General features: G+C 48.5%; 1 protein-coding gene across 1 annotated transcript in view; it reads right to left on the bottom strand.

Moving 5' to 3' along the window:
- CLCN1 (chloride voltage-gated channel 1) overlaps nucleotides 1-24,920 on the bottom strand; it is a 118,404-nt gene that overhangs the window by 74,797 nt on the left and 18,687 nt on the right. Inside the window, exons 7-15 of the mRNA XM_083150244.1 lie at nucleotides 17,842-17,920; nucleotides 16,691-16,816; nucleotides 15,059-15,143; nucleotides 14,882-14,983; nucleotides 13,885-13,969; nucleotides 11,662-11,811; nucleotides 11,349-11,418; nucleotides 10,274-10,384; nucleotides 7,667-7,880 (exon numbers count right to left, since the gene is read on the bottom strand). Coding sequence (XP_083006370.1) covers nucleotides 7,667-7,880; nucleotides 10,274-10,384; nucleotides 11,349-11,418; nucleotides 11,662-11,811; nucleotides 13,885-13,969; nucleotides 14,882-14,983; nucleotides 15,059-15,143; nucleotides 16,691-16,816; nucleotides 17,842-17,920 — 1,022 coding nt within the window. The remainder of the gene's footprint in view (nucleotides 1-7,666; nucleotides 7,881-10,273; nucleotides 10,385-11,348; nucleotides 11,419-11,661; nucleotides 11,812-13,884; nucleotides 13,970-14,881; nucleotides 14,984-15,058; nucleotides 15,144-16,690; nucleotides 16,817-17,841; nucleotides 17,921-24,920) is intronic.

The following is a 24,920-nucleotide window of genomic DNA, read 5'->3' as shown; positions in this document are numbered from 1 at the left end:
AGGTCGTAGGACGCGTAACGCCGCCCCTCGCTGCGCTCGCCACGCTTGGGCTCGCATTGATAGTGGGGGTGGTACAGCCTCAAAAATGACATTTGGGGGCCATTGAACATGTTTGATACTAATTTCAATGCATTTGGAAGCATTTCTGTTAAAAATCGCATGGGATCGCATGCGATTTTTCCAAAAATGCTAAAAACTGCAAAAATCGCATGCCACTACATTTGGCATGCGATGGGAGCCGTGAAAGTACACAAGTACTGATTGTCCCATGAGATCCGTGACAACCTGGTCGTCTGGTCCACTTTTCTGGTGCACTTTAACCTCAAGCTGCTGTGGCCCTCAGAGCCATTCCCTAATTCTAGGCTGCAGCTTTTTACGGATGCCGCGGATTCAGGTCTGCAGTTCGAAGCCATGGTCTTCCAGAACGGGCTTGTGATGTGTAAGATCCGCCGTTTTAAGATCAGCTAGGCAGGGGCTGATGGGTGTCCTTGAAGGCTCAGCGCGATGGCGAAGTATGCCCTGTGCGACTGGCTGGGTCGTATGCACCTCAAAGGTCAGCGGGGGTTTTACAGTTTTTTGCACATTCTGATGAACCGCCATTGATGCGCTTCCAGTTTACTGCGATATTTAAGTGTTGTTTGGCCGCGTTGGGCATGAGGGTCGCTGATTACGCATTCGTTCCATATTGGTGCGGCCTCCAGCGCAGCAGCAGCAGGGCTTCCGGTGGCTGCCATTCAAGAGTTGGGGTGATGGAAGTCCTCCACATATAAGACATATGTGCGTTTAGATACGGTTTAACACACTCCTGTTGCGAGGACCCAAAAAAACATTGTTTTACACTCGGTTTTGGAACGGCCAGCATTCCGGAATCGAGGGTGTGAAGGGAATTTTTTTACTTTTTCCTCTGATAGTGGGCTGATTAAAATTGACTTCCCCCTCAAGTCCACCGGAGGTCCTTTATGTACTAATTAAAGTTCTGCATTGTACATGCCTAACTTCAAGTTGTGTTCATCTTACAGTTTAAGTTTACGATGCTAACCGGTTAGGTTTTTTCTTTTTCAGCCCCTTCCCCTCCCTCAATGTCTAATGCCATAGTCTGGTTCATAGGGCACTCTTTTATATTCTGGGCATCAAAGCATCCGTTAGCCGCCAGGGCACCTATAGCATTAGGGGCACGGGTGGTACATTGGTTTGGTGTCAGGAGCTGGGACGGTTTGTAGGCCTTGTTGTATGCTAAGGAGCATAGATGAGGCCGCCCTGATGTGTCAGTTATCCACCTCGGGGGAAGGATTTGGGCCGCGTGACCGGCATTAGTCTCATCTTAAAAGTGGAAGCTGATTTGAGGAAGTTGGTTTTTTCGCTGGCCTAGGGTCCGACATTGCACCTCGCTTTAATTGGAGGGGCATGATCTGGCAGCCTTGGACAAGGCCAGGCGTAAAGTTAATTTTGCTATTTCCAAAGCGGTTGCATCCTTGGGCGGCATAGCCGTTTGGCACCCGTCTTTAGTCCGTGAGTCTCCTTCCTATTATAGGAAAGATGGAGTCCATCTGTCAGACGAAGGCATGGCGGCCTTTCTCCAAGACCTGTTCACTTATTTAGGTTACGGGTTTTTTAGTTTAGCATAGGTTTGATATTAGATTTGGTGGGCTGCGGTTCTGCAGTAGTTACCCGGAAGGGTCATTTTGAACCTAGCCGTGGCAGGAAGGCACTCTTGACCAGCGGTCATTTTGAGGTACAGGTGGTCGCTGTGCCTTATTGCCCCCCTTTGACAGGACGGCTGGTGAGTCCTGCCCCCACGGGGGGACATTGGCCGCTTCCTCAAAATATCCTCGCCATGCCATAGAAGGGGTGGTAAGACCGTCACAGTGTGGGCTGGGCCTTAAAGGATGGGGGCGGTTCATCGCCCCGGTTATAAGTTGGGGCATTGTAGTCGTCGCCATTACTAACACTTTTTGAGCTGAGCTGGTCTCCAAGCGCTTTCCTGGCCATCCCTTTACAATAGGGTCATACCATTTAATAAATATCCATGACCTTTAACTTATGCAGTTATTGTCCGTGTCTTTATTTTAGTATAAGGTGTCTGCGTGATTTATTTCTAGGGGTAATATAGAGATAAGTTAAGGTAAATGTCAATCATTATAATTCTATAGGCGCCTTACATGTGTTATGTACATTTTTATCGTTGGATGATACATAGGGGCCCTTACAAACATTTGCTATGGGGCCTACAAATTTCTAGTTACCCCACTGTCTCTCCCCCGTGTCTCTCCAAGGCTTAGTGCATACCCCAGTGCCACAAAACAGAATTTATTACCACGGATACGCATTTTTGCAGCATTATATTCATTAGTGCCCTTTTTGCTTTATGAAAGTGTCTATGTAAATCGTTCCGTGATTCCGTGTGAAGCCGTTTCCCATGGCAATGGCACATCTCCATATCTCGCAGCAGATAACACAGATTATTTATAGATGCAGATTAAATAATTCCTGGCGTCCGGAACGCCTGGGACCCGTCTAATTAACGGATGCATGCCCTCAGAGGCGCAGTTCTAGAATAACTACTTTCTAGAGAATGAAAGAAGGGTGTGATTGACAGGCGGGCGTTGGGAAGACATTGCTTTATGTAAGCACACACTGTGCGTCAGTGGGTCCTGTGACAGCATTATGCACATCTATAAAGTGTCCTGGGCCGATAGCTGCATCGTCTCACAGCACAATGTCAGACAGGATCTCACTAATAAGCGCACAAAGAATCACTAGCCCCGCGCTGCCTGACGCAGGTCATCACCCAGATCAGTGCAGACATTGGTTGGTTCCTGATATTGGATAGGGCGAATACATATGAATGAAACGGTTCCCAGGATTTACCCACTACACACTAAATTAGTAAGAGACAAAAATTACTGGTGAAAAAACAGGAACATGGAGGGAGCTTCTGGGTCCATGAAAATAGACATGATGGGTTTCATTCCCACCTTTTTCCTAACTGTGTGGAGTTTGTCTTTTCTCCCCAGTCATGTAGCTGTGGAGGTGTGCCCCGGTGCTGGGATGGCCTGCTGCTGCTCCGAGCAGTGGTGGAAGAAGGGGGAGCTGTGTCCCCAAGGAAAGACAGCTCCAGCAAGTGCAGGGATCAGATGTCTGATCCCCGCGTCATCGGTGCTGCAGCTGCGAGTGTCCGACTGTATGCGGCGGGATGTGTTGTGGCGGACAAAGCAGCATTTGGTGCCATTCCAGCTGCCAATAAGAAATGCTGCCAGCGGTGATTTAATATTGCTACCATTCATGAGCCAATCATGGCTTGCGAATTGGCGCCAATCAGAAAAGACCTCCGTGAGCCAATCAACACATCAGATGCCGCAAGGGAGGTGTTGAGAAGAGTCCATCAGTGGAGACAGAGTGCGGAACTGCTCCAGAGAACAGAAGAAGATGAAGTCAGAGGCAGAAGCGGCTCCAGAAGAGGGCAGAAGCAGCAAGAACTGTTCCGAAGGCCAGAAGATGCTGGGATCAAGCGAGAAGATGCCCGGCGCCACGAGGACAAAGTGAAGAAGAGGCACCACCGCTGGCCAGGATGGGCCAGTGGCAGATGAAAGGAAGCTGAGGACCGGAGAGGCTTGCGGGAGAGGGAAGCAGAGGAGCTGACAAAGATCCCTCGTGGCCTCTTCCATCAGCAAGTGGGAGGCCTTAGACCACCTACCCCTCCCTCCGGAGACCACTAGGTGAACAGGCATTAGGCCTGTGGGCATAGTTAAGCCCTCTCGGCCTGGGGGCACTATCGTCAGGCCCCCTCAGCCAATGCGTATTATAACCAAGCCCACCTGGTTCATGTGCATTAAATTTGGGTCCTCCTGGCCCATGGCCCCTGTAATTCAGGCCCTCCAGGCCAGAGGCCCCCATAAGCCAGGTGCTAGTCCCGAGGCCCCATAAACAGGGCGATAGTTCCAGGGCCCCTGTATTGCGTCGTTAAGCCCGTGGGCCCCTATAGTCTGGCCATAGGAGCAGTTAGGAGGTGGTGCTCCTGGTTATAAAGACAGGTGACTTTGGGCATTAGGGCCAAGTCACTCCAACCAGCCCCAATTAGTCAGGCCCACAGGCATGAGTCCATAATAAGAGTGATCCTGAGCACTAGGCTCAGTGAAGGGGTTTCCCCCCTGGGTACTGATAGGTGAACAGGCTTTGTGGCTGTCACCTTTTCCAGGTATACCAGCAGGTGGAGGAGAGTCTAGTTTCCCATGTAATTAGGGTAAGAGGTGCACAAGCTGAAACCTCTCCATTCCCCAAGTAGGATTAGCGGGAACATCCAGGGGCGTGTATGAGCTTGTCAGCTCTAGTCGGGTAGTTAGGTAGAGATTTAAAGAGACAGCACATTTCCTGGTCTTGTACTGTGAAGTTATGGTGAATGCCGGAGCGCATGAAACCCCTGGCAATGAGCAGGAAACCCCTGGCAACGAGCATAAAACCCCTGGCAATGAGCATGAAACCCCTGGCAATGAGCATGAAACCCCTGGCAATGCGTACGAAACATCTGATATCAAGCATAAAACCCCTGACAATGACTTAGAATTGTATCAGTTAGTTCTTTACTCACAATCACCTTTTTTATATGAGGGAGAGCGGAACATGCAGACAGAAGCAGCTGCTCTTCCCAGGAGATAAGAAGGAGAGAGGAACATGCAGACAGAGGTAGCTGCTCTTCCCAGTAGAACAGAGGGAGAGTGGAACATACAGACAGAAGCAGCTGCTCTTCCCAGGAGAACAGAGGGAGAGCGGAACATAGACATGAGCAGCTGCTCTTCTCAGGAGAACAGAGGGAGAGCGGAACATGCAGACAGAAGCAGCTGCTCTTCCCAGTAGAACAGAGGGAGAACGGAACATAGACATAAGAAGCTGCTCTTCCCAGGAGAACAGAGGGAGAACGGAATATACAGACAGAAGCAGCTGCTCTTCCCAGGAGAACAGAGGGAGAGCGGAACATGCAGACAGAATCAGCTGCTCTTCCCAGGAGAACAGAGGGAGAGCAGAACATAGACATAAGCAGCTGCTCTTCACAGGAGAACAGAGGGAGAGCGGAACATGCAGACAGAGGCAGCTGCTCTTCCCAGGAGATAAGAAGGAGAGCGGAACATGCAGACATAAGCAGCTCCTGTTTCCAGGAGAAGAGAAGATCAGAACATACAGACAGAAGCAGCTGCTCTTCCCAGGAGAACAGAGGGAGAGCAGAACATGCAGTCAGAAGCAGCTGCTCTTCCCAGGAGAACAGAGGGAGAGCGGAACATAGACATGAGCAGCTGCTCTTCCCAGGAGAACAGAGGGAGAGCGGAACATGCAGACAGAAGCAGCTGCTCTTCCCAGGAGAACAGAGGGAGAGTGGAACATAGACATAAGCAGCTGCTCTTCCCAGTAGAACAGAGGGAGAGTGGAACATACAGACAGAAGCAGCTGTTCTTCCCAGGAGAACAGAGGGAGAGCGGAACATGCAGACAGAAGCAGCTGCTCTTCCCAGTAGAACAGAGGGAGAACGGAACATAGACATAAGAAGCTGCTCTTCCCAGGAGAACAGAGGGAGAGCGGAACATGCAGACAGAAGCAGCTGCTCTTCCCAGGAGAACAGAGGGAGAGCGGAACATGCAGACAGAAGCAGCTGCTCTTCCCAGTAGAACAGAGGGAGAGCGGAACATGGACATAAGCAGCTACTCTTCCCAGGAGAACAGAGGGAGAGCGGAACATGCAGACAGAAGCAGCTGCTCTTCCCAGGAGAACAGAGGGAGAGCAGAACATGCAGACAGAAGCAGCTGCTCTTCCCAGGAGAACAGAGGGAGAGCAGAACATAGACATAAGCAGCTGCTCTTCCCAGGAGAACAGAGGGAGAACGGAATATACAGACAGAAGCAGCTGTTCTTCCCAGGAAAACAGAGGGAGAGCGGAACATGCAGACAGAAGCAGCTGCTCTTCCCAGAAGAACAGAGGGAGAGTGGAACATAGACATGAGCAGCTGCTCTTCCCAGGAGAACAGAGGGAGAGCGGAACATACAGACAGAAGCAGCTGCTCTTCCCAGGAGAACAGAGGGAGAGCAAAACATGCAAAAAAGCACGAAAATGTTTACAAAAATGGAAAAAATTGAAAAATTCATGTCAACCTCTTCGTTGTCAACGTTGGCATTGTGCATGTTGACTGTTTGGTGTTGACATATTGACTGTTGACCTAGACATTGTACGTCAGTCTTCCGGACATCATGCCCCCTGTCCATAGTCTAACACAGCCACGGTACAGGTGGCACACCATAGGCAGCGGTCCCTCTCCTGTAACACACGGGTTCCCAATGACCTACATGCACACAATGAGGTGACTGAGATATAATAGTTGGCTATTGTAGAAAAAATAAATGATTTCTGCTGAGCTGTAATTACCCATTACACTTTATAGCTGCGGAACATGAAACTTGTAATGTTCTAAATAGAATTTCAATACTTTAAATTGTTTTTTCCTAGTCCATAGGGGACACTGGAAACATCACGGGGAATAGAGGGCAGTCCAGGGAACCTGTACACTGTACATTTATCAGCAATAATCTGCAGCTTCCGTTCCCCTCTATACCCCAGAGGCTGCCGGGGAACATCAGCTTTGTCTAACAAAGCCCCATAGGAAAAAGCAGAAATACAGAACAAGATGAGAGGAGAAAAATAATATTCTGCAACGTTCTGTCATGTGCTGGGAAAACCGAAATTCCTTCATTCAGTCCATAACAAATGAGCATTTAATATTTTAGAGGGGGTAAGAGAAGGAATGTCACTGGCTGTGACTGGGGTTATGCTGGGTACACACTGGAGCAATTCCTGCGTTGTTGTGGGAGAAAGATATAGGGCATACACACTAGGGGTTATTCTGGTCCAATCACAATGACCGTCCGTTCGCACAGGGGCCGATGTTTGGCGTATGCACATGTGCATATGCCAGGTGCGTGTCGCCACAGTGAACAAAATGTTCACTGGGAACATGCACCCAACATTGCGGACAGGGGGCGGCGGCAGATAGTCGCACCCAAGGGACTGCTCAGCGTTTCGTCATTAACAGTATTAACCTACACACTTGACAATATGCGCGCTATATCGTTAGTCTCAGTGAGTGCGTGGAGAAGCCGCAACATGCTCAGCTAAACGAGACATTATACAAGACCACAAATTGGGCCAATTGGAACATTCAGATAAATGCACATAGGACCCTTATTCAGATCTGATAGCAGTACAAATTTGTTCTCAAAATGGGCAAAACCGTGCTGCACTGATTTGAGTGAGTTATTTTGTTTCTGTGCAGGCTAAATACTGGCTGCATTATTCTTACACTGCAATTTAGATTTCAGTTTCAACACACCCCACCCAAATCTAACTCTCTCTGCACATGTACACTCTGCACATGTCAAAAAACATTAAAAAAAAAATCCCAAAAAATCATCTAGAACTGTCTTACTTCCCAATTGAATACTTTTGGTGTTTTTACCGTATATTATTGCCCATTTATCCATAAAGCGTACGTCTACAATGGCGGAACATAAATATGAGTTTGTAGCATTGGTCCCAGTATGGAAATCCCAGTATGTGCATGATTTAGGGGAGGAGAATGAGCAGTGACAGCCCAAGTGCTGATACATCGGAGCAATGTGCTGCGTCTCACCTGACATGGCACGAGGACAGGTCCGGCAGGTACGGCAACCTCTTTGTCTGGATGATGGAGTCGTACAGACTGGGCTGTAGGTTCTGAGCCACCACGTTCGCCATGATGACGGCGATCAGCATAGGGAGGATGTGGGAGATCTGACCCGTCAGCTCGAAGCAGATGACCGCAGTAGAGACGGTGTGCGAGACAGCTCCTGTGAGTGCAGCCGCGCCTGGAAGACAGATGAGAGTGGACAGCTCAGCACAGGAATGTGATGAAATGCGTAGGGAAATATCGCTGATACAATGACACCACACATACAGTAGAGGTGTAACTTAGTATTACAGCATTACGTAATATAACACAACACATAACACAGTAGCTTCTACTGAAACAAGGTTTCTAACTTTACAACTAGCGGGTACATCCCACTGGTTATAAGGGAAATACTGGCGTAAATAATTCTGCCATGTATTAAGAAATTCACAAAGGACCCAGGGGGAGATTCTCTAAACTAAAAATGTGGTAAAAACCCCGTTACCGGGTTTTTACCGCATTTTGGAACCCCGCCGGGTTCCCGCGGTGGGGGGCATCACCAGAAAAATCTGGTGATGCCCCATAGAAGCCAATGATCCCCTGCCGCCCCGCACTGAACCCCTGCCGCCCCACACCGACCCCCCCTCACCTGTTTCCGGGCAGCACAGAGCTGTGCTGCCCGGACCTGTGACCTCCTCCTCCCTGCCCTATGATCCTCTTCCGGGTGCAGGGAGGAGGAGAGCCCGGCACAGCAGCAGCACACTGAGCACAGTGCCGGGTAAGGGAGGGGGGAGCCGCCGGGTCCCGATGTGACCTGCTGACTCAATGCAAAGGACAGCTCTTAACGCAAGAGCTGTCCTTTGCCATAATTATCGCATATGTTACAGCATATGCGATAATTATGTATGCGAAGGGCGGCGATGTACGGCGGAGCTGGGCTGCAGATGTAAGAACATCCCGCCCCCAAAGAGATCTGTCCTTTGCAATAGAAGGACTTCTGGGTTCAGGACCCTTGGGCCTTTTTGCACATATGTATGACATGTGGGGGACAGTGGACAGGATACAATTGGATACCTTCTAGAAGGAGTTTCTTCTATTGGGAAATGTCATCCAAAGATGGCGTTACCTACCAGGAAAAGCTCTAAAAAATGCATTGTATTCTGGAGCTGGGTACATACTGTATGGAAAATTATGTTTTCGGGGGTTTTTAGGGTTCAGTACATACGAAGAGGGTATTCCAACGAAATTACAAGGAATTATTCTGTTATCTAGGCTCTTCCCTGTATGTAAAAACAGCCTTTATCCAGCCTTTTATGTCTGACTCAGGGTTTTACAGGACCCCACGCAGGGCCGATGTACGCCCCACCGGGTCCTGAATGGCTGTATAAAGATGCTTGTGTTTATTCTCATTGGTTTTTTTAAGCAAATATGCTGAGTGAGCGATAGTAACACCGTGACAGGTATCAGTAGTTCGGGATCTCTGGTACCTGCTCATTACTAAGATGAGGAACTAGTAAAGACTGGAACAGTTATGACGCGTTTCATTGCGGAATATGCAACTTCATCAGATAACGCTGTGGGTTATTCCACAACAAAAAACGGTCACTGCTTTGAGGTTACAGATCTGCACGTAAGGGCCTAATTCAGTGCAGGTTGTAGTTTTGTGAATAACAGTAAAACTACAACCCGCAGAAGAAGTCCGCAGGCCATGTCCCTCCCTGCGATGCATTTGCACAATTTGTTGAGCACTCGCACAGCATGAATAGCCCCCTGGCTTCGTAGTCTAGCTGTAAATGTCAGACACAGTCCCGCTATCTTCTGTTTCACAGTGACCCAAAAGATGGCAGGCGCTCCCCCTCCCCCCAAATGGTCTGGACACTCCTCCCGCAACGCTCCGTTGCCGGCCCACAAATGCAGAGTCACACCCGGGCCCTTAGACTGTTGATTTTTGGTAAATTGCAACTCTATAAATACATAGATATATCTATATATACAGTAACTATATACTGTATGTGTGTGTATAAGTTACCACTCAGCTCCTGTCATTTCTCAAACACCTCACAGGAGCTGATTGGTTAAAGCTCCTTTTAAGATTGCTAACGATTCAATAACAAGAATAACACTCATTATTACCTATGTCTCATTATGTTACTGGTGTGAGTTTGGGTTTGATGTCTCAGTAAAATCTAGAGCAGAAGTACTTAGAAACCAGCGTATTCCAGGTGTACTTAGAACCAAGGATAAACCAAGGTGAGAGGGTAGGAGAGAGGACGGTTTATCGCAGCCAGACAGAACCACAGGGGCCCCTCTGCTGCTGCTGCTGGAAGAGGAACTTACTGTATATAGCCAGGTACATTTATAAATACAAGCATAAGTGTGTATATAGGATAAGGATCAAATATGGTTTGAGGTAACATGTTTAAAAAAGGGGCAGACTAGATGGGCCAAGTGGTTCTTATCTGCCGCCAAATTCTATGTTTCTATGTAGGACCATGCAGGGATAGATGGATAGATAGATAGATAGATAGATAGATAGATAGATAGATAGATAGATAGATAGATGCATACAGACAACAAGGAGACAATTACCGATCACAGCGTAACCCCCCGGTAAGATCTTGTACACGATTCCATCGAATAGGATTCCATTTGGGAACAGAAATGCCATCAGCTCTCCCACAATCCTTCCAAAGGCGGCACCTACATGACGGGGATAATCCAGGCTGTGACAAGGACATTTATGTTGTATACAGTATCTACATTGTCAGTAGCATTGGGGGAATGTGTGCTACTTATGTGTGCTACTTATGTGTGTTCTGCACTCATTGGCCCCTGTCGCTGCCTAGACCACGCCCACGGGGATCGGAGGTCATGCACCATGCTGAAGGGTACAGGGAATACCTCACTCTGAGCTGGTTCTATAACACTCATACATGTCATATATACAGTATGTTTTATAAGGAATAGTTAGGAATACTTGGAGAGAGATAAAGTACCAGCCAATAAGCTCCTAACTGTCATTTTCAAACACAACCTGTAACATGGCAGCTAGGAGCCGACTGGCTGCTACTTTATCTACGTCGACTTGGATTGGGTCTTTGGCGCACACAGCTCATGCATTGGCTGGCACATGCGTCACCAGGTAACAATAGAGGGGGATCCAGAGGATCCCTCTCCATAAAAAATGTCAAAACAGTAGCCACTAGGCTACCATAGGGTGGCACTGGTAAATCCGCCGGCACATCATCTCCCACCAGCATCTGTGGACAATGAGGGGGGTACAGATATTGGAGTTATGGTAATTGCTGTGATCCCTCCATTGTACATTTGAGGATGCTTCATTTTATCCCAAATATATAATAACCCTGAGCCCTGTTTCTAAGTTCTTATTAGGCCGTTACCTGTATGTAAATGTATGTGTTGTATAATAGTTAATGCATTCTGACTGGCTGGCATAGCAGCATGGTAGAGTACTGATTAGCATTGCTAAGGCACAAGGCAGAGCGAGTTGCAAATCTAGAAAGCTCAGAAACTGCCCCATATATCCGTATAACCCACAACAAGGGACAGGTGGGTCCTCTTATACATTTCATCAGTCCCTGCATCATACATGTAGACTATATTATACATATACTGTATGTACATATCATTTCTACCATCTCACCAAGTACAAAGACGGGCATAAAAGCTCCGCAGGGTATGGGCATTGTTGTGGCAATCACAGACATCAGGAACTGGAGGAGAGAGAGAGATAGACATCATAATGCTTCATGTGGGCACTTCTGCTGCCAATCATGTCATGCCCATTACTGTCCCCAATTCTTCCTCCCGCTGCCCTCCTTGCCCCCTGCCACCAGCATAGGGGCACAGGAAAAACATGGGGGGGGGGGTGTATTCCCTTGTGCCATGATCTGGTCACCAGCTCCCCAGGAGAGACCCGATACAGGTGTGGCACTCACTGACTTGGTGGGCGTTACCTTCATGATGAAGAAGAGGGGAAGAGTGACGAACACACTGACGGTCGGGTGGATGAAGGCTGCGGAACGGCCCAGGACTGAGATGTTACTCACAGGCTTTGTCCAGGTGTGATTATCAAACAGGACACTGATGGCTTCCCGGGGCATGAGCTGCGAGAGGGCAGAGAGAGAGTCAGTGACAGCAGGGCAGACCACATGGCAGAGGTACAGGTGGGCTCTTCCATCCAACAGTACCCTACAGAGCTCATTATGGCCCAGGTGTACTATGTTTAAAAAGTGATAAATGGAAAATGAGAAACCACCTGCCAATTAGCACCTAACTGTCATACCACAGGCTGTTTGAAAAATGACAGTTATGAGCTGCTTGGTTGGTGGTTTATCACTATCCATTTTATCACTTTTTTTAAGGCTTAGTACACCTCTCCCTATATAATTATAGAGAGGGTATAGCTGTGATAGAATATGATTATATACAGTATGGGGGGCTGAGAATGACTGTGCAGGATCGCACGCAGTACCACAAATAATATATATGCTCAGCCCCTATCTCAGCTCTTGGCAGCAGAAGATACTTCCGAGCCACCATGAGATTGCTGAGATGACTGACTGCGCTGTCGGTGGCCATCTCTGTGCACGAGACAACTTAATTATCTTATTCTTGCAGGTCTGCTGCTTGTGCATAGTCACATGTTTATTTAGAGCCAGTAGAGTGTGAGTGACAGGCGTGCCATCTTGCTCTGGTGAAACGTATGTCTGCACTGTGAGAGCATTGCACAGATGTGAGTGACATGGGTGCCACCTTGCTCTGGTGAAACGTATGTCTGCACTGTGAGAGCATTGCACAGATGTGAGTAACATGCGTGCCCCCTTGCTCTGGTGAAACGTACGTCTGCACTGTGATGTCATTGCACAAATGTGAGTTACAGGCGTGCCATCTTGCCCTGGGGAAACGTACATCAGCAGTGTGGGGGCGTGGCACAGATGTGAGTGACAGGCGTGCCATCTTGCTCTGGGGAAACGTACGTCTGCACTGTGGGAGCATTGCACAGATGTAGGAACTGTGATGTAACATTAACCGCCTGGAATCAAACTTCAAGGTTATGTTCTTGCTGAGCACATGGGCTGTCTGTAATGGATGGGGGAGTTCACGGTCCTATTGGATTTAGGTACCGATTCAGGTTGAATCAGAAAGGGCTGAATTCTTCCCCGTTTCAATGTTTTGGGGACTGTGCATGCGCAAGTGTGATTATGTACACCCCCATTCAAACACATCGGGGTGGATGAGGGCAGGTGCATGGGGACACCCAATGTTTCCTGGGAGTGCTTACAAAAATGGTGGGTGCGCCCAGGAAACCGCCATGCGAATGCAGAATGACATCACATGGCGTCAGTGCTTGCCCCCTTTTTGGCAGAATCTGATGTAAATAAAAGTCAGGGAGAGAAATCATTCGCATGGTAACGTTCAGCAGGGCGGCATTAATGGGTTTGGTAAGCACCGAATTTCACTTCTTACCAAGCCAACCTGAATTAAGCCCTTCGTTTTTACAATAGTGAAAGGAATATTAGGCCTACATTGGACAATATACATCCCATACACATTTCCCATGTGAGGACAGATTTGGGGCTGAACAGCCCCAGACTGTAGGAAATGATGACCCAATATCACAGAGCTCTAATGGGTGTATTTTGTGTAACCTCTGCTGCACACCTCACTGACATCCTGATAACAGCGGGAACAAAGCAGATTTCTCAGTATAAACTCTCCCTGTTCCCCGGGGCCGTGTCAACGCCACATCCATGTCATCAATCAGCTCTGGGGACAACAGGCTAACAAGAAAAGTGCCAACTGGATGCAAGAACTCTACACTCTCTCCCTCTATTCTCCCTATAATCAGAGCAATTTACCGGCACAGACATCACAGTGTAACCCCCGGATGTATGGCCTGGGCAGTACCGGGCTTATGCAAGATGTAGGCAGCAACCACCATGTTCCGGATTATAGATCGACAGCCATTAGATGGATAGGTACAAAATGGAAATAGATTTAAAAGAATATGGTCGACACCTCTGTGGGGCCTCTAGCAGCTGCAGGCCTGGCTTCTAAAATCCTGTGGCACAAGTATTATTATCACTATATAGGAAGCAACAAGGAAACTTTGTTATTGCCATTGACCCTATGACAGACTTATGTTATAGCACCCAGACGTAACACACAGCTCTCACCTCTCCTGCCATGAACTGGCCGAATCCCCGGGGGAACGTGAGGGTCGCTATACAGAAGGTGATCACAGCCGGGTAAATGAAGCGACTGCAGGGAAAAGAACAGATACGGGATGGGAAATAATTTCAGTTTCACAAGATGAATGGCAGGAAATGACAGAAATTGCCATAAAATGCCCTTACTGTATTTTCCGACTCCTGCAAACATCCCTATAGTAATGGGCTCATTAAGATAAGGCCAGAGTAAGGGGCTCATTCCCTGGTCTCACCATTATGGGGCGCAGCTTCACCCGTCTGACTGCACAAAAAGGGGCTACAAACCAAGGCGATAACGCAAAGCGCACATTTCAAACAATGTTGTTTTGTGCTTCTAAAATAAACAGGTCCACTTTATATTTAGACTTTCAGATGGGATACATGAATCTTGTTCCTTCCTCATTATACTTGGCTACATGTGAACACCAGGATTCTGAATTGGGAGTAAAGGAAATAAAGAGCCAGTAACTGCACCTGGGCAAAACCATGGGCCTGATTCTGGTTGACTCACTAAGCAGTGAAAAATCGCTGATTAACGAGCCATTTAACGTCCTCCAGGCGAGGGAATTCCCACCCCCACCGGCATCCGAACATCGCCCCCACATTGCAAATGGATGTTTGCATAAGCATCCATTCGCCGAGTATTGTGCCCACCACACAACATGTATTATCGAATTCCACCCCCAAATGCCCACTCCCTGTCAATCACATTGCGAACAGCCAGCGACCAAAACTAGTTGCCGGATTTATTTGCAGGATGGCCTCACGCACGTGTAATGTGACCCGTACACATGCGCCGTGTATCGATCATCACCCGCTGTGCGAATTCGCAGCTGTGCGATCAGCTCTGAATTAGCTCCTAAGTGTTTTAGTGAAGGACAAATGCTTGTTCCACACAGATTCGTTCTCCCAAAATGCAGATTTTGGTTCACCTACGTATGTCTGCTGCCTGCGTCGCACTTACTAACGGCTCAGGAAGCTGCTCAGGGTCTGGTTCCTGCGGATCCCCAGCACCACCTGTCGGTTCAGGTACACAAAGAAGGCCCCGAGGAAGCCGCAACAGATTCTGCGGAGGAAGAGACCTTGTTATATCACCAGGATCTGAAACGCAGCCGCTGACTCCTTCCTCCAGACATCTTACCCGATAACGGCGAACGCTGGCAACTCCTGGAGGTCAAAGGGAAACTCCATCCTGAAGTTTGTGCGGAAGAGAGCGGTGATAGTGACTGGAAGAGACAACACAAGATTCCGATGTCAGTTTTGAACACATTTCGCCCTATTCTAATATTCTCTGCACCGGTTACATCTGCCCCATGTGCAGCGCAGCAAGGTTTGTATGCTTTTCTGCTTTGCAAAGCTGAATCAGGCCCATAACCTGGAGATTTGCAAAACCTGATCCTATACTTATAGCGACCAATTAGAAACCGGCATTTTTCCTTACTAGAAAATAAGCACAAATGGCTGCTTGGTGCTACAAAACATCTGGGAGATCACAGAGATGGGAATTCCCCTCGCCACGCAAGCTGGAGGTGGCCGTATTTGTACCTGTGCGCAAGTCAGAATCGGGACCATTGCGCTGGAGTTAAATAAGCTCCACAATCAATTTGGAAGAGAATATCTTCATATCTATATACAGTGTGTGATGCAGAGAGTAGGATTGTTTTGTTTTCTATACAATTAACTGGGGAATATGCCGCAGTGTCAGTGAGTCAGTTTATCATTCTGATCCCGGCTGCGTCGCTGCTGTCTGTGAAGTGTGTGGAGCTGAATACTAAACCCCTCATCTGCAGCGACAGGACCCACGCACATTATATAACCCCGAAAACAGGCAGGGAGGTGAGATAAAAGGAGACAATAAATGTAAAGGGAAAAAATCCAGACTAAGGGCCTGATTCAGCAGGAATCACTAATCAGAGAATTCGCAAATCGAAGGACTGCGCATGTCACAAAACATATCCGTCCGCATCAGATATGGCAGAGCAGGCGCATTATAAATGACAGGAAGCTGCCGTTTAGGGGCAGAAACATGGCGTTTTCTGGGTGTGTTTGGGAAAACGCAGACATGCCCAGACAGGTGGCTCGCTGATGCCAGTGATGTCTTGTACTGCATTTTACAATTGGGTCTTTTTTTCTGTCTGCGCGGCGGCTTTCTGCTTACAGTCCACTGCGATTCCTCTCATTAGCATTCCGTGCTGAATTATGCCCTAAGAAGAAGATTAATCAATGCAGTTGGGAGTCCCTCCTGTCACTATGTCCCCTGCCCCTGTCTTGTGGAAATAGGCCATGCCCCGTATCGCTAGGCCACACCCCAAAGAAAATCGGACCGGTCCTGCTGCGGTCACAAAGTTGGGAGGTATGGTATAGCTGTGATTGTATATATTGTTGTATAGCGAAGTGCTCGCATAGTAGCAATGCTAACATTTGCAGCTGCGTTGCAGGGCGGGACCTGGCATGCGGGGTGGCCTTACCCTATGTTGGGTGCCCCCTCCCTGTATGCTGTCATCAGGAGTTGTAGTTTTGCGAGTAATTGAATGACTGAATTAGGCCCAGTGTATTTTCGGATTTAGCGGCTGTATACAACATACGGCACAAACAAGTGGTGCGCCTCTACAAGGTTCTACCAGGCAGCCACTGATCCCGCTGGCATCCTTACAGCTTTAATATACCATTTTTTGTATATTTTGTGAAAAATATATTAAATGACAGAAGACCCTCTACAGTTACTTCTGGTGAGATCTGTACAGTTTATGGGGCAGTGAAATGCTGAACCCACCTGCATCTTTGTTCCACACAGCGAGGACACGGAAGATGAATGCGCTGAAAGTAGCAGCAAAGAATCCACGCCAGTAGTTCCGCACCGCAAAGTAGGAGGAGGTGACCTCAATGCTGAACAAGACGCCTGTGTGACAACGTACATCAACAACACTATGACATAATACAATGAGACAGACACTGCACAGTGCGCTACAGTCTACTGAACTACCCTGAGTGTTCTTATGGAGATCCAGCCACTGCTCTCCTGCCTCACTTTGCATGACATCAGGATGACATCATGGTTTTACACCCTGCTATGGTTCTGGGACCAGAATGCCTATCGCTGCCATTGGTAATGATGTACAGTAATATGCTCTTCTAAGCCCCCTGTTTTGGTCTGGTGTGACATCTGGACACATTCCTCGGACATCATATTTTTGTCAAAAGCAATAGGCTACATATATCTAGAAGCTACATGAGTGAGTGGCCAAACTGGATCATTTGAAGATGGCTGCACAGTGAGGACCACTGCAGTGGTCTTCTCCATCTGGCCTCACAGCCTATCTCAGTAACATAGTCCTCAGTTCAGTTAGTGTTTTAGCCCGGGAACGCTGATGGTGATCAGTGGGCAGCTAAGCCTAGAAACCATCTTTGGACTCCATTCCTAGTGGAGAGGATGGGCTGGAGAAAAGCCACTGATGGATCTAGAACTGATGTTCTCCTACTCGGTGCTTCGGGCTCGCCACAGGTCATGTTTTCTAGGTCACCCAACAGGTGCGCTGCGTATACTGTCACCTTTGAAATATCTACAAGTGACCTGGAAAACATGACCTGTTTAGGGTCATGAGGACCGAGTTTGAGAACCTGTGATCTAGAACATCAATGTACGTCTGTCTTTCTCTTGTGATGCTGGTTAGCTATTCTTCATTCATTACCTGACCCACTCGATGGTTATAAGTGGCTTTACAAGTGCTTCCAGGAGGAATCTCAAGAAATGTTATGGCCGACCTTATTAGAAACTATGAAGATTGAGCTATACCATGGAAATCTGACCCATTCTGATATACATTTATTTTGAACATACTTTATGCCCACAGATTAGCAAATGAATAACAACAACATTGGAAGATAAAGCCAGTACTTCTCTAGACAGAAGAGAACCACACTTGCCTCCTAGCGGGGTCCCAAAGCAGCAGCCAACACCAACAGCACATCCCACCGTGAGAACATCAGCATAATAATACGCCTGCTACTGATAGGCCATGGGCGACCACAGGACACAGCCAGGAGAAAGCAAGACCACCAGGATGTGGAGGACCACCACCGAGGGATTAGGTAGGAAGAATACAATGAGCCAAACGTTGGGGAGGAAGATGATGGTGATGTGTATAAAGACATTATCGGGGAAATGAGGGGATCAGAAAGAGCAGAAGACAAGGTGGAACCAAAGGTAGATGATGAAGGTAAGAAATGGACAAGTACAGTATGAATGATATTATCAGTTCAGATTAAATATGGATATGAATTGAGGGTAAACGTGAACGTGCATGAATGAGACACATAGAGGTATGTACAGGCACAGGTAGGACAACGCAAATGGAAAAAACAAAGAACAAGGAGAAAAAAATCAGACTGTGAGTGAAATACATCAACCCAACCCCCTGATTATTACAGATTCCCATATGCATGCTGCTAAATGCCTTCTCCAAGCTGGAGAAAATGTCAGCTCCAGATGAATGAGGCTGAGATGTCCTCCACACAGAAAAGTAGTGTCAACCCAAATGAACACCGTTAGTAGTAAGCAGGGAAACGTTAAGATTTGACAAAAAGGCAAAGTGCATCGAGCTGTAGTGGAGTTAGTGATGTAAGATGGCGTTAGAGAGGTAGAACCACACAGAAGAGTGACAGACACTGGATGAGTCAGGGAGATGTCATCCTGAAGGAAGCTACATGAGATGGAACCAGAATCAGCAGCTGGTGACCTAAAGGTCCAGAACCAGCCCACCCGAGGCTTTCAGTCCATCCTGCAGAGTTTAGTGGCAAGTTATTGGGACATCATTGCTTGGCTGTGATATTTCATTTTACCCAAGAGGAAGACCACAACTATTTTCCAAATCATGTACAGGGTTATCGAAAAATAAGTTACCCACTTCAGAGAGCTCTGGAGCGCGTTCTATAGTTCCGAATACGATACAATTTTAACCATAAATGCCCATGTGATTTGTTAAATACATTTTCTTTGTCCAAAAATTACCCAATAGACCCACAGGGAAGCATCATGATGCCATGCATACACTGTTGGCAACCACCTATAGATCTAGTGGCCACTTACCCTCAAAACTTCTTTCTTAACATCCGATCACTTCCAGCAGCTGGTGGGAAGAGCCAAAGAAGTAGTTGCGTAGGTGAGCTCCAGGCGGGCAGCTAGTCTGGCATTTCTGTTGTTGCTGGGTAACTCCCGGGAGGTCCAGGAGCCACGGGGACACGACAAAGGGCAGCGCTTGTATGGCCAAGGGCATCAGTGCCAGCAGCAGACACAGAGAGTCCTGCATAGTGGTGCAGATGCCCCCCTTCCTGTGTGGGCAGCTCCTCCCATAGCTTACCGTCACTGTACCAGGGAGAGATACCCTCCTCTGCTCCCTTTTCTAATTAAGCGGTACCAGGACTCTGATGTGCCAGCTCCCAGCCCCTATGTTTCTCTTTCCATAAGTAATACAGTATAATGCTTGGCTGCTCTCTAGACTATTAAATGTTTATTTTTGTGCTATCGCAACATCTTACAGCAAATTTTTGAAAGAATGTGAATAATCTGTGGTTACAATATTGTTGCATTCGGAGCTATAGAACGTGCTCCAGACTCCTCTGAAGTGGGTAACTTTTTTTCGCTAACCCTGTATTTTATAAACTATAATAGTAGTATTAGAAAATATTGGCTTTGTGTCAGTAGATTACATTACATATTTTAATATAGACATAGAAACAAACAAGTATAATGAATACCAGTCAGGTACCAGAAACACTGCACCCTAAACCCTGTGTTGCTCATGTAGCACCCTCTGTGCTACATGACAAGAGGAGACAGTAAGTGACAGGAGGCAACAGGAAGTGACAGAGGGTGGCGGGATGTGACAGAAGGCAACAGGAAGTAACAGAGGGCATCAGGAAGTGACAGGGGGCTACAGGAAGTGACATAGGATGACAGGAAGTGACATAGGATGACAGGAAGTGAAAGCATGACAGGAATAGACAGGTCAGAGGAAGCCATCACAAATGCATGTAGACTGAAGTTAATATACAAAGGCAACACTTGCCTCCAAGTGGTGCAGCAAAGCAGCATCCAACCCCCACAGCACAGGCAGCGGCCAAAAGATCCAGGTGTCTGTAAGGGTCCTGAGTAAGGGTATTATATATATGTGAGTGGATGCAGCACAGTATTTCACAGATGGAATCTAGTAGTTACATGTTGTCTTTATACAAGAGCTGACATCTCCAGGTAATGTCTGGTATGCGCCATCAATATAAATACTTAGCAACTGCATGTAAACAGTGTTTATTCCTTCAGTTATTGTCATGCATGTGATGCACTGCCCCCAGTGGCCAGAGTATAAACTACAGCTTGCTTGAATGAGGTGATATTCATTATCTCATATCTAGGTGTAATTTGTCCTCAATGACAATTAAGGTCCATACACACTGAACGGCTTTACCCCTGCCCGGCGCCGATGGAGGGGGGTGGACTGCTTTGCATAGTGCAGCGCTATGCAAAGCCGTCCTGAAAGCCGCTCATCTGCTGGTAGCGCGCAGCAGCACTCACCGCTCATCGCCTGGGCATACACACTGGGCGGCTTTGAGCTGAAAGCCGCTCAAACTTGCTGTTTTGAGCGACTTTCAGCTCAAAGTCGCCCAGTGTGTATGGGCCTTTATACATTACAACAAGCACACGCCCACAGTGAGTCAGCGGACACAAGTTTGTTTCTTGCAGTGTAACTGTCAAATAAATGCAGTGGGGGGGGGGGGTCACCAGCATCAAACAGTCACTGGCACTGGGTCTGCACACTCACCACCTCCCCCACAGCATCACACAGTCACTGGCACTGGGTCTACACACTCACCACCTCCCCCACAGCATCACACAGTTACTGGGTCTGCACACTCACCACCTCCCCCACAGCATCACACAATCACTGGGTCTGAACACTCCCCATCTCCCACACACCCATCTGCCCCTGTCGCTGGTCACTGGCACTGGGTCTGCACACTCACCACCTCCCCCACAGCATCACACAGTCACTGGCACTGGATCTACACACTCACCACCTCCCCCACAGCATCACACAGTCACTGGGTCTGAACACTCCCCATCTCCCACACACCATCACACAGTCACTGGCACTGGGTCTGCACACTAACCACCTGCCCCACAGCATCAGACAGTCACTGGCCCTGGGTCTGCACACTCACCACCTGCCCCACAGCATCAGACAGTCACTGGCACTGGGTCTGCACACTCACCACCTCCCTCACAGCATCACACAGTCACTGGGTCTGAACACTCCCCATCTCCCCCACAGCATCACACAGTCACTTACTCTGGGTCTGCACACTCACCACCTCCCCCACAGCATCACACAGTCACTGGCACTGGGTCTGCACACTCACCACCTCCCCCACAACATCACACAGTCACTGGGTCTGAACACTCCCCATCTCCCCTACAGCATCACACAGTCACTGGCATTGGGTCTGCACACTCACCACCTCCCCCACAACATCACACAGTCACTGGGTCTGAACACTCCCCATCTCCCCTACAGCATCACACAGTCACTGGCGCTGGGTCTGCACACTCACCACCTCCCCGGCCACAGCATCACACAGTCACTGGGTCTGAACACTCCCCATCTCCCACACAGTATCACAGTTACTAGGTCTACATAGTCACCACCCACACACATACAAATACAGCATCACACAGTCACTGGCATTGGGTCTGCGCACCACCACCAACCCAACAGGATCACACAGTAACTGGATCTGCACACTCATCAACTCCCCACAGCATCACACAGTCACTAAGTCTGCACACTTATCACCTCCCCCACAGCATCACACAGTTATGAGTCTGCGCACATACACCCTCCCCCACAGCATCACACAGTCACTGGATCTGCACACTTACCACAGCATCACATATTCACTGGCACTGGGTCTGCACACTCACCATCACAGGATCACACAGCTGCTGGCACTGGGTCTGCACACCCCACAGCATCACACAGCCACTGGGTCTGTGCACTCCCCATTGCCCCCACAGCATCACACAGTTACTGGGTCTGCGCACTCCCCATCCACCCCCACAGCACCATACAGTCACTGGGTTTGCAATTGGGTTGTAACAATAGGTGGCTTGTGTGTAAACATCATTACTGTGTGGCATTATGTGTATAAGGATATTACTAAGTTGCGGCAGAAAGTGTAAGGGCAATTAGTGTGTGTTATTAAGCTATTACTGTGTGGTATTATGTGTATAAAGTGTACTACTGTGTGGTGTAACATTCATAAATGGCACTACTGTGTGGTGCATTGTGAATAAGGAGCAACACGGTATGGTGTAATTTGAATAAGGAGCAATGAGTCAGGGGCGGAACTTATGACAGTGCTAGGAGGCAACAACCAACATCTTCCCTAGGGCATCAAATTAGCTATGGCCGGCTCTGGGCTTGTGCATGCACAGAAGTACAAGAATTGTTGGCCACACCCCTAAACATGGACCCCTATCACTGCATCGCCCCATCTGCCCCTGTCTCTGGATCAGCTTAGGACTGCGATCTCAGAGTCAGAGGTCACACAAGTTTCGGGGTGGAATCTGTTGGGTAAATGCTATGGGTACATTATATAGTGTGGGCCACTGTCTAGTTACTGACACAAGCATTAATGCATCTGCCGTCTGTAAGGTAATTGTAGGCAGTTGGCAGTTGCAGCCTTTAGGGTACAGATCCGGGATGTGGTTCCGGCAGGGTTCCCCAGATGCTAATATCGCACCCAGACCGATCGGTGATACATTGGCCCCTTATTTAGTAACATGAAATAAGCATAAAATGCAGAATAAGATGGTGTTTTCCCTGGAGACAGGTCTTCTCTTTATGGGGGGTAATTCAGAACGGCTCACTAAGCTACGTATATTCAGATAAATGTCACCCCGCTGAACTCACGCCCACCCCGCCGACCGAATTCCCACGTCACGATGCGAGCGGATGGGCACAGAGGAAAAATGATTTAACGGTCACTCACCACTGAATGATTTTTCTTCGCAGATAAACGTAAGCCTGGACCTACCTTTTATCCTGCTCGGTGATGGCCAAATTGGGGGGAGGGCAATGACGTCATGTGACGTCAGCCCCCCCCCCCCCCCCAATCTGAGCAGCCGGTGGGCGTGGTCATGTGATATGGCCGCGACCACCAGTTTTGTGGTCGCGCCCCAGAAACGCTGGGCAGACCTCAGCGGCCGCCACCCCTGTCTGCCAATCATTGTATCAGTGTATTGAATCAGTGTAAAACTCGCTGGAGGTGTTCGCTATGGGAGTTTGAGAATGCGCCTGAGTGACTATCGGGGGACGGGGACAAATTCGGACCTCTGAATCAGCTCGTATTTAACAAGCTATCACTGGGCACTGGCCATTTGGCAGAGACTGGAGCGGTACAATTACTGCCACTTCTCCTCTCCATGAATGGCGACAGCAGAGGACCCGTACTGGGATCAAAACTCTTAATTATTAAAATAATGATTAGAATAAATATTTTTTCGGTACTTGTGTATTATCTGCCCGCGATGTGGGTAAAATCGTGTCAATCGCATCGCATGCGATGCGATCGCCGCGATCAACGCGATTTTTCCATAGGAATCAATGTTAAATGGTTCCAAATGGTCCCTGACACCCGATTTCCCATTAGGGGCAATGTTAAATGCCCCTAATGGCCCCCCCCATTAGGTGTATTAGCCCAAATGCCCCCGCATTGTTAACGCCACCCCACCATCAACGCCAACCCGAAGCGTGGAGAGTGCAGCGAGCCCGCGAGGGGCGGCGCTATGCGTCCTCCGACTTTTTTCATACCCCCACACTCCGGCCGTGGAGTTCATTTTATAAAGTGTGGCGAGGGGACGACGAAAACGAGCCCGAAGCGTGGCAAGCGCAGCGAGCCCCGCAAGTGGACGCGAACTACATGTAAAGTTATCCGAGTCCCCTCGCGGGGCTCGCTGCGCTCGCCACACTTTATAAAATCAACTCCACGCCGACGTGGATAGTGGGGGTATGAAAAGGTCGGAGGACGTGTACGTTTTCGTCGGCCCCACGCGGGCTCGCTACGCTCGCCACGCTTCGGGTTGGCGTTGATGGTGGGGTGTCGTTAACAATGAGGGGGCATACACCAAAATGGGGGGGCCTGGGGGGCATTTAACATTGACCCTAATGGAAAATCGGGTCTCAGGGACCATTTGGGAACATTTAACATTGATTCCTATGGAAAAATAACGTCCATCGCATCGCATGCGATTTGGTTGCATGCGATGCGATCGACGCGATTTTTCCGACCCAATGAAAAAATCGGGCGCCCAGATAATACACAAGTAATTAAACAAAACATGCCCAATTTACATACAATCAACGAGATTGCATCCAAATCGTTCTGGTGCGTATCCTACATTACACTGCAAAACCAGTTTGATGTTGGTGTAAATGATTGGTGCTTTACAAACACGGGAGATTTCTTACTCAGCTGCCCTGGAAAAATCTCCTTAGTACATTGCTTCAATAGATTCTCTGTTGTTGCAAGAAGTGGTGATAAATAAGCCCCAAGTCTGGAGTATTGTCTTTTGGCTGAACAGGTTCTCTGTAGTGCGCCATCAAGAGGCTGACATTGCGCACAACACTTGGACCCCCCCAGAGCTAAGGAGTAGTGTTAAGGTCCATACACACTGGGTGACTATGCCCAGCGTGTATGGACAGTGATGATCGCTATCATCGCTTGGGGGAAAGCCACTCAGGGCATACACACTGAGCAGCTTTCCCCCTGCCCGGTGCCGTCAGCGGGGAGAGGACGGCTATGCACAGCCGTCCTCAAAGCCGCTCATCTGCTGGTAATACCAGCAGATGAACAGCTTTCCCGGCGATGATGCGGGATCGGCCAGCAGCACTCACCGCTCATCACCGGGGCATACACACTGGGCTGCTGTTTTGAGCGTCTTTCAGCTC

This window comes from Crinia signifera, chromosome 6, assembly GCF_055691185.1.
Source record: "Crinia signifera chromosome 6, ASM5569118v1, whole genome shotgun sequence".
NCBI lineage: Eukaryota > Metazoa > Chordata > Amphibia > Anura > Myobatrachidae > Crinia > Crinia signifera.
This window is presented reverse-complemented; position numbering and strand designations above follow the sequence as displayed.